This window comes from Egretta garzetta, unplaced genomic scaffold, assembly GCF_000687185.1.
Source record: "Egretta garzetta isolate BGI_Z169 unplaced genomic scaffold, ASM68718v1 scaffold397, whole genome shotgun sequence".
Taxonomy (NCBI): domain Eukaryota; kingdom Metazoa; phylum Chordata; class Aves; order Pelecaniformes; family Ardeidae; genus Egretta; species Egretta garzetta.
Genome location: NW_009260493.1, coordinates 7,494,061 through 7,506,930, shown reverse-complemented (window position 1 = coordinate 7,506,930; position 12,870 = coordinate 7,494,061). Strand labels below are relative to the sequence as shown.

The window sequence follows — 12,870 nt, the reverse complement described above, 5'->3', positions numbered from 1 at the left end:
ACACCACTGCTAGACGCTAATGTGAAGCTATTGATTAAGCTTCTTTGAAAGGACAGATTAAGCACCTTCTATGTGCACTGAGGTCACGTACCCAAGAAAGCCTGACTGCCAGCAACTCAAGCACAAATGTCAAAAGAGCTTACCACAGCTTTTTGTTAGGAAATCAGCAGACATACAAAAGCCTGGCAAGGACCAACACTTAGTCAAAATTAAAACTGCCAGGCCAGAAACTTCCTATGTTGCCTTGCCAACAAGGACCATAAGAGTAAACTGAGTAAAATGTTATGGTTACATCACTGTTTTCTGGGGAATATTAAGAAATACAACATATGTTGTTACAAGACATGTTAGAAGACACTCACTCTCACACAACTGCTGAAATGTTCATGCTACCATGCATTCAAAGAAGAACCTGAAATCTTATCTGCTGAAGACTAACTCTGCATAAGTTAGCTTTTAAACATTATTTTCAATCTTCTAGTCTGGACGCTCAGTGAATTATTTTTATACAACCGACTCTTTCGGAGTACTTACAGTCATTACAGGAATGTCTACATTTATTTCCCCTTTCAAAATTATTAATTACACAATATTGGTCAGGCTGGTTAAAATAATCACCCTTTTTTGCTCACAACTTCTTCTGGCTTCCTTCATGACTTAACAGGAAGAAAAAGACTGGTAAATAGTTTTGCTAGAGCATCAGAAAAACAGTTTATCAGAAGTGAGCAAACTCCATTTTCTGTAGAAAATCCCACTAAGAACACCCAGCAACAAAGGCCATCAATGCTCAAAGCAATTCATGACTTCTAAAAATCCATTCATTTTAAATAAGATTCATTTATTTTTATGAGGTCATAGCTCATAACAACATTGAATCAAAGGCTGAATAGTTGGTCAAAGAATGGTTATTTTTGCTATTGCTAGGCCACTAGTTTTAAAAACGTGGTCCATGAATTACCCTTAAGATCCCATAAAAGCTGACAAAAACTAGTTCATACGTACTATACAATCACTTTCTAATGGTGTCTGCACCAACATCGTACAAGTATCTTGGGGTGAGAGTAGTGGGCACAATTACAGGTGTCTTAAAATCCAAACCACTATGAATAATTTAGAACACTGTGCTTTTGGTCAGTGATACAAATGATGTACTTAGAAATCTGTATTACTATAAAACATTTTATAGTACATTTATCAATGTAACAATAACATTGAAAGGGTCTAAAAAGAGTCAAAAGAACGAGCCTTTCTTAGGTGTTCATGAACACAGATTCATTCTGACCCCTGACAACTCATCCTTATGCTGCCAATCATCCAGATGATAACTGCAGAGGAAAAACCCCAACTCTGATACTCACGTTGTTGAGGCAGGGGTTCATGTTTTGCTTTGTTTTTCAAGTTTGGAAATGGATGCGTACAAAGGCATTACAGGCCTGCAAGGTAATGCTAGTGCCTCAGCTAACCACAATGTATTTAGCACAGCCTTTATGTAGAGATTGTGGGAAGGAGCTAGTCAAGCTCCATCTGTTAGGAAAAGAATCCAGGGAGCAAATGCCACTGTCCTACAGCAAAGAAGGAAAAATATGATGCAAATATGGTCAAGGCCTTCTCCCCCATTCTTCATGTCAAGGTCCTAGTGCCTTGGCAGTGCTGCCACAGTGGCCTGTGAAAGGAGGCCATCACTGGACTCCTCGAAGCAGGGATCTTTAGACATGCAGATAACTTTACAATCTAAATTGTGCTTTCTTCCATATTCATTGATTGGCTGTGCTCCAAATCTCATGCTTTTACAAATCACTCCACTTCTTGCCTATTCCTCCCACTTAAAGCTAAATGCCGTGCATCCAATTTCTACAGCAAAACAAGGTTGTTCTCTATTAGTATTTCAGCAGTACTACTAAATAAATGAGGTGAATTAAAAAACATCTTCACAATATTGAGCATTTATCTAAAGGGATTACCAGCAGGTCCTGAAGACTTAATTTTTTCTGTCACAAAACCCACTATGCCACTAAACTGGAAGCAAGCACAATACAAACTATTTCAGGGTCCTTGAAGAGAAGCAGAGTGGCTGAGAACCATGTTAGAGCCAATCATCTTTCCTCAGAGACTGAGTCTATCCAGGAATTACTCCAGTCTACAGATGAGGAAGCATTCTTCTTATCTCCTCCTTCCCTATGGAGCAGGCACACATACACAAGGTGTGGCAGTTGCTAAATAAATATCAGAGATACAAAATTCTTTATTTGTTCTTTTTTATAAACAAACATTTTAAATGGTCATTATTACAGCTAAAAAATTCAATCACTGCTATCCAGGACTAGCTGGCAGATCCTTTGTCACTCAGTTAAGATTCCTGGTTTTATAAACTTCTATCCAAATTAATTCAATTCACAAAAGTCCACATAAAAACTCCAGCTCATAAGAAGTGTAGTAGAGACAACAAAGAAGGTGCCATGACGTTGATAGGAATTTCGTGACCAAGTCCAGTTGTCACACCCAGTGTCACTGATTAGTAGAGGCAAGGGGGAAGGGGGGGGGAGGGGGGGAATTATTTTCCCTTTTATATATTGCAAATTTCAAACAGCACCGAAAAAGGATTTTGAAAGGCCCAGAAATTTTTCATTGGAGCTTATTGCATTTAAGTAGCTGAATGAAAGTGATGTCTCTTGGCAATGGCATTTAGCGGTATAAAGGGAATAATGACATCTGCTTCACACCTTGTATTAAATGTGCTAGAGAGACTAAGTAGATGCAACTGCTTGCTTTCCACTTCGTTATCAAACATGCACAAGATATTGTAAAATAAAGACAATGCTGCCCTCTTACTCCCAAAAACGCTTCCCATATCAGAACTACAAACTGCAGGATGAGGTCAGGATGTTGGCACTGCTTACGCTTGCAGATTTTTTTCCTGAGGATGAGCTATGGAATTTGTTGCCAGATTAGGTGTCTATGATAAGATTGGCTTCAAAAACAGAATAAACACATCCGAGTAAGAAAAATCTATTAACCATTCTTAATTGAAACAGCCTAATCAAAATGAAAAAAAAAAGATATGATATTTCATGGACTGTATTCCCAACATGCATGCCCTCTCCTTATATATATTTCTTTAAGTATATTTTTAAAATATTTTAAGTATTTCTTAAGTATTCACTGCTGGCTACTGTTGTAGGTAGACTCTGATCCAGATGTCTGTTTTCATGCTCTCACGAGACATCCCCCCAGCAGTTCCAAGTCAGGATAAAATTAGAACTACTGCTCAACCATTCTAATTTAGCTAAAGCACAAGGAGGACCGATTTCTTCTCTACAACAGTTGTACCCTGGACACCTGTTAAAGTTAATAAAAGCTGCAGAGGAAGGCAAAGTTTAACCATAAGTGACTGTTTTCCCCATAAATTATTCTTAAATGTATTACTGCCTTTGAAGAACAAGCAATTACAGTTAAGACTTATTGATTTCATAATTCCACTTAGAGAACTAAATTTAAAATAAACGAACCCCAAGAAAGTTCAGTATTCTATGAAGCGGATGTTTAAATAATCTGACTAGCTGATATCTCTCTGCACTATTCATAGTGAAAGGATTTGTTAAACTCAAAACGTGAGGTACCATCTTCTGAAAGTAATTCTGAGTCAAACAAGAAGCTGAGATGGTTAGTTCTGGAGAGTGACACTAAAACTGCTGTAAAAAATAGAAAAAAAAGAAGAAGAAAACTTGCTACAGGTGCATCAGTCTGAAAGAAGAGCTACTGATGTACCTTGATGTACGAGGGCTTGGCTTACCATGGAACTTCAAATCCCATAGATTGTTTCTTTCCAGACACTGTCATTTTGGTAACTTTTGGCACAATTTCAGATTCCATTCTGGCTGACTGGGAATCCCTTGTTTTTCCTAGTAATAGACAAAAAGTAAGTTTGAACTTAAGGTTGTGACTAGCAGGTGTTAAATATAAAGTTTAACAAGTTACATTACTTCTCTTCAACCCAGCGATAGCACTGTGATGATGAATTCTCACACTTCAGTGTCTTACTTCCATATAGTACATATTTATTCAAAATACTCTAAAGCCGGTTATGTTTATTGTGAAAAATCTCATTTGTATCTCCAAGCATTCACATGACACCTACACCATTCAAGAGCTTTACTCGCAGCAGTTCTGCCGGATGCCAGAAGCATTTCATACAATAGGAGGATAAAGAAACGCTTTGAGGCTGCTCATTAGCTGATTAGGTTAATTCTTATCTAGAGTTCTTTTGCCTTAACATTGTTGAGCCTCAAGGCTATTGTAAGGTAAAAAAATATGTCTACCTCAGGTACTGCTAGCAGCAGGGCAAGCTCTGTGTGGGCTACCAGGCCTTCCCTGAAATCTGGAAACAGAGTTGTCTCATACTGAATTATACTGAAGAAGGCAAGCAATACCCAAAAGCTGGCTAATTTGAAGGTTATCTAGAAATAATTACCACAGTTGAGTAACTTAATTACTTTAAAGGTATCAATTTTTACCATAACTTAAATGAAAACACGATTACAGTAAGGTTCATTCTTAATTTGGTGAAACTCCAGTTTCACAACCAATAACACTACAGTGCTACAAGTCTCTTGTCAAGCTGGAAAAGAAAATTTTTTTACTCTGGGGAGGGGAAGTAAACCGGCTTTCCCCCCCCCCGCCCCCCCCCAATTCCCTCTTTAATATGTTAAAATCCCTTCTCCCTTCAAGGAAAAAAAAGACTTCCAGCTTTACAGCATGAGTGGCAGCGCTGTGCCTTGTGTTCTGAAGGATGTCATACACACAGGAAAGCAAATCAACCTGAATTCAGAATTAAGCTGCAAGTTTTAAACAATCTTCACCTACAGATGTATCCAAAAACTATAAAAATGCCACTACTCTTCCAGTAATAGACTAATCTGGATACTCAAGAGTCAAGTGAATACTTATATTGAATAACAAGTTGATCTTTCAAGTATTTCAGATTACTACTGTAAGATGAACTGCTGGAGTCATTTGGTCCTACTCATTTAGATTAACTCTTTATTGCATTCTAAAGCATGACGGCTACACCTTTAAAATCACAGAATCACAATTACTTTGCAGGTTAAGTTCTGGTCAAGGCTGCTGAAGATTTCAGGTAAGGAAACAGAATACCACAGACATGTCTACAACAGCATACAAAGAAAGCTGTTGTGCAATTTCTAAACAATCACGCTATAGATTGAGACATTCTTATTTAACTAATGACTTGGTCTTCATCTCCCTCATTTATCTTATCTGCTGATACACATTTTATTTATATGACACCTGCAGGTCTCTGGAATTAGTCTGTATGTGTATTATTACTACCTGCATACCAAGTACACTGTAAATAAGGCAAAACAGTACGAGAAATAAAGGCAACGGCACAAATCATGGTTTACAATAATCACAAATTATGTAACTGACCAAAACCAGTAAAGATTCAGAATAGAAAATTCTCAGATCACTGGACAACAACTACTAGGTGAGTACAAAGATTCTGTTTCACCTTCAAGCTCCTACATAGATCAAGTACAGCATTTTAATAAGTAGTCACTGGAGCTACAGTAAAAATTACATTACTTTTGTTGCCAACTCGGTATGGCTTTTTCCACTTCAATTCTAACAATTTTCAAGCAGCCAGCACTTTCAACTGCCAGTTAAACACAAATGCTTTACATGTCATTTGAAAGCAGAATAACAGTTAATTCTCAGAAAACATTGCATTTGAGATCTGGCTGCTACAAACTAACAATTACAAAAAGCACAATGAAAATGAAATGATATTTGTTGAAAGAAACCAAGGTAACAATTCATATCATATCATTGAAAATAACTTGCAATCTATTAGCAATATTTGCTACATATGATCCAAAACCAAAAGTCAAAGGTTTTACAAAACACATCTTCTCTAATCAATTTACAAATTAAGCTTCACTCTGTACAAATACTGTAGGGGTGTTCAACACTGATCCAAAGTTAAATGTACAAGGAGACAAAATATATTCAACAAATCAAGTATTTGACACAGAAAACATGGATATTTAAAACTAGAGATTAGGAAACACCAAAAGTTAAAAGAAGATACAAAAAAATAAAATTACAAAGAGCAAGAGAAAGTAAAGCAATTGTCCATCAACAGCACTGACAGCTTGGGTGGGTTTTTTCCTTATTTATTTATTTTTATAAAGCACTAATACTTCAGCATAGGTGGAGTGAGGAAGCAGACCAGGACCATTTAAAGACAAACCAAACCATAGAAGATAATCCTGGGACGGTGGCACTTAAATAGATGCAAAGACACAGCAAGAATTATTAGTACACTACTGACAGAAGAGTCAAATATCATTTTCTGACTTTAATGCTTTTATAACCAAGTACAATAAAATCAAGCAGTGCATTTGAGATAAAGACCAAGTCTGTCCTTTGTGCACTTGCAGGCACCATTAAAGATTAATAATTATGGGCTTCATTACAAAGGACACAAGGCCGGTAAAGGAGTATAGTGTACTATCTAATCTATAGGGTACCGGAGAAAACTGCGTGATAAATCCTTATCTGCTTTAGCAGGCAAAGCAAAAGCTATCCAGCACTTAACAGATCATATGCAAATCCTTAAACTGCACCTTGGAACTAAAAGGAAGTCAATGCACAATGCCGATACAATTCTTAAAACACTTCTTAATCAGCAAGCAGAGTATCCTATGGCTACTGAAGTGCACTACAAGCCTGGAAAAAGTACAGGAGCAGTAATCCCACTCTGATTAGGGCAAGAGCAGCTGTGAGGAAAGCTAACCTCTGAAGGGAAAGGATATAAAGGGTATCTAAGTTCTTACCAACAAGAAAGGCTTCATAAAGTTCTTCTTGCCTACTGCCATCTAAACATTCTTAAACACGTACCTAAGTAATTCAATGACAAATACGCTTCCTAAAACAAGAATACACATAAAATAAAAACAAAGATGGATACATCTTTCATAAACTCCTAAAGAAGCCCCAATACCTCCTTGCTACATTTCACTTAGTCTAACATAGCAAAAATCAAAAATAAGAGTGGGTCACATGCAAGTAAATGCACCAATTGGCCAATGGTATCAAACTGCAAAGGAAGAGATTTTACTGAAGAGGACAATCCATAGAAATTCTCACAATTCACTAACTTAACTCTAGGAAAATTGAATTTTCCTTCCATGAAAACAAAAAGTATACATTCATAAATTATAAAAATGAAAAGGCTTGTCAGCAGGATGGTTCTCGCACCTCAGAATGTTTAAAACCCCAAACTTCTAGCCTATTTTAGGCAAAGTGGTTTTCAGATAGATATTTGGTATTTAGGCTGCACTAAATCAGAGTACCTAAAGCACACTGTAGCTATGAGTCAAACACCACCACAAAACAAAACATGCACTGATGCACCTTGTCTCAGTGTTAAATTAGGATGAGCCTAATACCAAAGGGAACAGTCAGACCTGCACTGACGTTACTCCAGCACAACTATGGCAGCGTGAGTGTGACAACTTGACAATCAAAGGTCGTCCCTTTATTGTTCTTCTCTTTGCTTTTACCTTTTCTGTGACTGCCACTTGGTCTTCCGACTTAAAAGCCTATTGATTCAGGCAAAAAGTATTACTAATGACACCCACTCTAACTTCAAACTATTAAAAAGTACACCCCCAAAATCTGGTGGCACAATAAAGTATTTGCAGACTGATAAACAGGACACAGACAGGATACATGCAGGAAGCAAGTAAAGCATAGGGACAGGCTTTAAAAAAATAGTCTCTCTGAGTGTTCAAGCTAGAATAGCAAAACTGTATGGATATAGTCAACCATCTTCCTTTACTGTAGGCAACTCCCTAGATTTTGGATTTCCTTTGTAAAAATGGCTGTAAGGAGTACCTGTAAAAGATTTAAACAAACAAATCAAAAGATTATTTTGGTTTCTTTATCATAGATAACAGTTATTTTTTCAGGTTTTGTTCCTTTATATACTTACACTGAAAGTAACAGGAAGATAAAAATTGGTCTTTTCTCTAACTCTACTGGAGGTAAGGAAGCTATGTTTCAGTACATGAAGGTGTTGATTGTCAGTCTACTCTGTTCCCAGGTAGTTTAGAGGTGCATAAAAACAACAGGAGTCTATTAAACAACCACCACCTCAAGAAAGACTTGCTGATACCAAATGAAGCAGGGATATTGGTATATTTGGAGAAATGCAAATTAGCACTGGGTATTTAGATCCACATTGGCTTCATTCAGATGGCCCTACCTTTTAACAGTAGAAACAAAATGCCATTTTTGATTTCTATAGACAGAAGCTTCTCCTCCCAATTTGTCTTCCTTTCATGAAACTATATAATGGCACTGAAACTTTAAGCTCAACTACACCATTGCACAGAGAAGCCTGCTTCTGATAAGATGAAACAGAATTTTTAATATGCCTGAATTCAGCTTGAAAAAACAAGAATAATGTCAACATGTTAGGCATGTCTTGAGTCCACGCTTTTTTGGATGTCAATCCCATTTAGATAAATGCAATGTCTACACACAAAATGACTACTAGCATCATATCAGCACTGGCAAGGAACGCACCTCCAAGGGAATTACGTGCTAATTAACTGTGGCGAGACTGCAGTTTCTTTTTCTTTAAAGCTTTAAGTCATTTACATGCTTTTGAAATTTTTACTTGTTTTACATTGATTCTTCTGTTTTCAGAAGTGGTATGATCACTTAAACAAAAAGGCTGAATACTATTTCAATTTCAAATGGGGCTGGGGAGCCTAGACACTACTGACACTTAACAGAATTAATTCATTTAAGCAGGTCCTCCTAGTGCTGTCTAAACCAGCACTGCCATGGAAAAATACAAATGTAACACCATGCCTTCTGATCTATAAGATACGGTTTGTATCCCTTACTCTGCTGCAGACTTTCTATATAACCACAAGCAAGCCACTTACACCTTTGTCTACCAATTACACAGCAACAGCCACCAATTGCATAGAAGAAAAAAAGACAGTGCACTGGTTTTGTGCTGCTTTTGTGCACCATGCCACGAGCTTGCTCCAAGTAGGTTTTGTGACTCACTGATTAAAAAAATATTTTTGCATATACTACTGGCAGCGCAACTATCGAGTGTATTAGAAACACCAGAAGCACAGACAAGGCACGGCTCTGTCTGAAAAGCAGAGTTAATAACTGAGGCTTCTATCAAGATAGTACTTCCCTTCCCATATGCTGTGCTATGATTTAAAAATAATTTTAAGGTGCTACAATTGTGAAGATATTCCAAATAGGGACTACACGAGACAACCAGGTGCAGAGATGCCAGCCCGATTACATACAATTTCATGCTCAGAAGCATGTATCACCTGTTTGCCCATGTGTATGTGGGTTTATATTAACATCTAATACAGCCATCCATCATTGTAATCAGCTAGTTCAAAATTTTGACTGTAAGATATCCCAGCTGACAAATTTCAAGCTGTTTATATCCTCCAATTTATGGCATAAACCTCACAAGCTTCTAGCCTTTAATTAAAACCTTTAATTTGTCTTAAAAAGAGTAGAAATGTATTTTTCCCCCTTCAAATTTCATAGCACATAGAAAAAACAGTAACATAAGGAAATACAAAAATTGTCAAATTAAAGAGATACACTGCTGAAAATAATCAGGGTTTTTTTAATAATTCAACTGAATTTTTCGACACTCAAATTCCACAAAATGTTATCAGATGCGGTGGCAACTTGCAGCACAGTTTAGTTAAGTTTACCACACAGCACACTGGTTCTTCAGTGGCAGTGGTACCGAGTATAAATATTACCAACACATCACAGTGCTGGGAATAATATCGGAAGTCCAGGACTCTCAACCATGTCCTACCAGTACATAACACGACTACTGAACTTAGAACATCCCAGATTTCCTAAATTTACACAGTTCGCTAACCTATAAAACATTCTGCCTGCATACAATTTGCCATGCATTCATCACTCTAGCCCATCATTTAAATTCCTTTGGATGTAACAGATCAGCAACAAAGTCTGCTGCACATGTGCAAAGTAAGGTCAACAACCTGTAAACCTTTCTTATGCAATATAGGATAATCGGTAAAGAAAAAATTAAATTATTTAGAAAAGTCTCTCCCACTCTTCTATGCTCCTAAAAACATCAACAGCCCTCCAAGGAGCACCTCTGATTGCAAAGAAACACCACCTACCTCTAATAAAAATGCCACTGTGAAAAAAAATTCAAAATACAACGTTACTTTAGTATTTATATTATACCAGTTCTAAATACCCATTTTTAAGAAAATGCATGAAATTATACTTCTATGAACCACAATATACAAGTGGATGCTGCTGAACATCCACGGCACTTAGGAAAACAATGCAACAGTCCAAAATAATAGAAAAGGCAATCTGCTAAGTCACCCCCCAGCGCCGAGACACAGCCATTCTAAAGATACTACTGAAAACAATTCTCCAAACAAGAACACTGAACTTTTTCTTTTTAAAAGAAAGGTTATTTCCTAATAGAAACCACAGTCAGGGGTTTTCCAGGTAACTTCGTCGTGTTGTTAAAGCTATTACCTTCTCTGCAAAGTTTCAGATGGTGAATATGACTTTTTTTTTTCATGAAATTGGGGGAGGCATTTTCACTGAAAAATGCTGAAAATAAAAACGTCTACTTGCACCTGACTACAAGAATTTTTTGTTTTGTTTTTAAGGTTTGATACAGCAGGTGGGAGGAGGGATACAGCAGGCCATTGAGTGATACTCGTGAGCATCTCCAACATGGGCCAGTTCTCTATGGCCCACAACACACAAACAGCACAACTTGCTACCCCAAGACTGAAGCTCCAGCAACAGTTTGCTTCACTACATACAGCTGCAACAACGGGATGTGCAGTAGGCACAGTCAGAAGGGCTGGCAGCCTCACCTCTTACAGTTAGCTGGCACTTCTCATTGCTCAGGCTTTACTTTCAATGCTTGCAACTTTCAGCAAGTTGAACTCTTTAGTCCAAAAATTAATTTGTTCAAGCGAGGTACCTGCCTGGGGCTGAGGATTTTTACTTTTTTTTTTTTTTTTCTTTTTCCTTCCAGACAGGGAGAACAGGGAAACTGGAAAAGATCAGACGAAACAGTTTATTTTCAAAAATGGCACCTGAAGAAAATATTCTTTGCACACATCAAATCTTTCAAGTGATCTTCTCACCTTCTGAAAAATCCACTCAACTTGGCCTTAGAAAATAGTTTGTACATGCTCCTACAGCTTAAGGTTTAACAACTAAATCCCCAAAATACTTCATCATTCAATATGTAGCTGCTGCAGCTATTTTTGACCAGGCTGGACTCTGCTATGCCACCAGAGAGCAAATTCTACCTCTTCTGTGGTCTCCGTAGTTCCCTACCACATCAGTAAACTGGAGGTGTGAATCTGCCTCAGATAATCATAAAAAGTAAAGAAAACTGGGGGGCAAGAGAAAAAACCAACAGTACAGTGAACGCTGGCAAGCAGATTATCAAGGACAGACAAGGACTACAAGAACAAAAATCAATAAAGCAGAGAAGATTAAATGAGAGCTACAGTGACCACAAAAAATTTGACATTAGTTAACAAGCTAACTTGGGGAAACACTGTGTGTAAGGAGAGGGAGAAAGCAAGAGGCCACACAGTCAGTGACAAGTTACGTACAGAGCTAAATGTGAACAAAGGAAGCAGAAGAGGATCAGAACTGAAAATTAATGCAAACTACAGGTGGAAGAAAGTGAATGTGGAAAATAATCATGGCCAACGACTGGAAAATAGGTAGGAAACTAGCAATAGATAAGGGGTTTGGAGTAATAAAGTGGGAAAAATGGAACCACAATGAGAAACTTGGAATGATATCAGGAAATTTTGTGCTTAGGACACAAACAGGAATTAAAAAAAAAATTGAACATGACTAATTAAATTAGAGGAGGACACAAGACACTGACATTAGATCAGGTTGCACTGGATGGGGTGGAACGTGTTATCACAAGGCAACAACACATTTTCTTTCCTGCCTGGAACTTCGCCAGAATTTCTGGAGCCTCTCCATTTCTCTTGCCACCAACACTTCCTCCCCGACCGAAGTCAAATGATACAGGCTACAGCAGTCAGCTACTGCTGCGTTCTATTGCTCTTCCTACCTGAAACAAACGCCTTCCCATGGAACTTTTTCTGGCCATCAGGACTTACTCAAATTACATGTATTCAAATACTCTAACACCACAAAATTAATGTTACCTATTAAAACTATTTTTTCCTCTGTGACCCTTTATTGCATTGAGCGGTGTTCATTTAATTTAGAATATCTGATGTCCCAGAGAAACCTAATGTCTCGGAGAACAGCATATTTTTATATAAAACGTCCTACTGACCTCGATTACAACCGTAGGCATTCAGTGTTTCAGCAAACTAAACTTGTATGTATCAATTTCTGGATGCTTAATATGACATTCAAATAAGCAGCCATCTCTAAGAAGTTATGTTTAAGCAACATACTTCAGCAAAGGAATGCATAATTCAGCTCTATATGTAGAAGATTGGTAGACCATTGGTATGGTCTTTCCACAAACACGGATAATTGGTCTGATTTCCATTCGCAGTTAATATATTAGGGGAAAGACAGACACTGTCACTGGAGTAAAACTCTGAAGATTTCCAGTTTCACTAAGCCAACACATCCCGTGTAAACGAACGGAGATTTGCTGTACAGAAAGGCAGACTGGGAGGGTGTCTGTTTTCTTCTAGAGATTACACAAACATCAGCTGCCTCCTTTTGATGTTTCTGATACGTAAACACAAAAAAGGTCCAATAGGA

General features: G+C 37.6%; 1 protein-coding gene across 3 annotated transcripts in view; it reads right to left on the bottom strand.

The window, feature by feature from the left end:
* Positions 1 to 12,870, bottom strand: part of HBS1L (HBS1 like translational GTPase) — a 61,188-nt gene that overhangs the window by 22,313 nt on the left and 26,005 nt on the right. For all 3 annotated transcript variants that reach the window (XM_035899897.1, XM_035899900.1, XM_035899899.1), the window contains one exon: positions 3,791 to 3,899. In XM_035899897.1, coding sequence (XP_035755790.1) covers positions 3,791 to 3,899 — 109 coding nt within the window. The remainder of the gene's footprint in view (positions 1 to 3,790; positions 3,900 to 12,870) is intronic.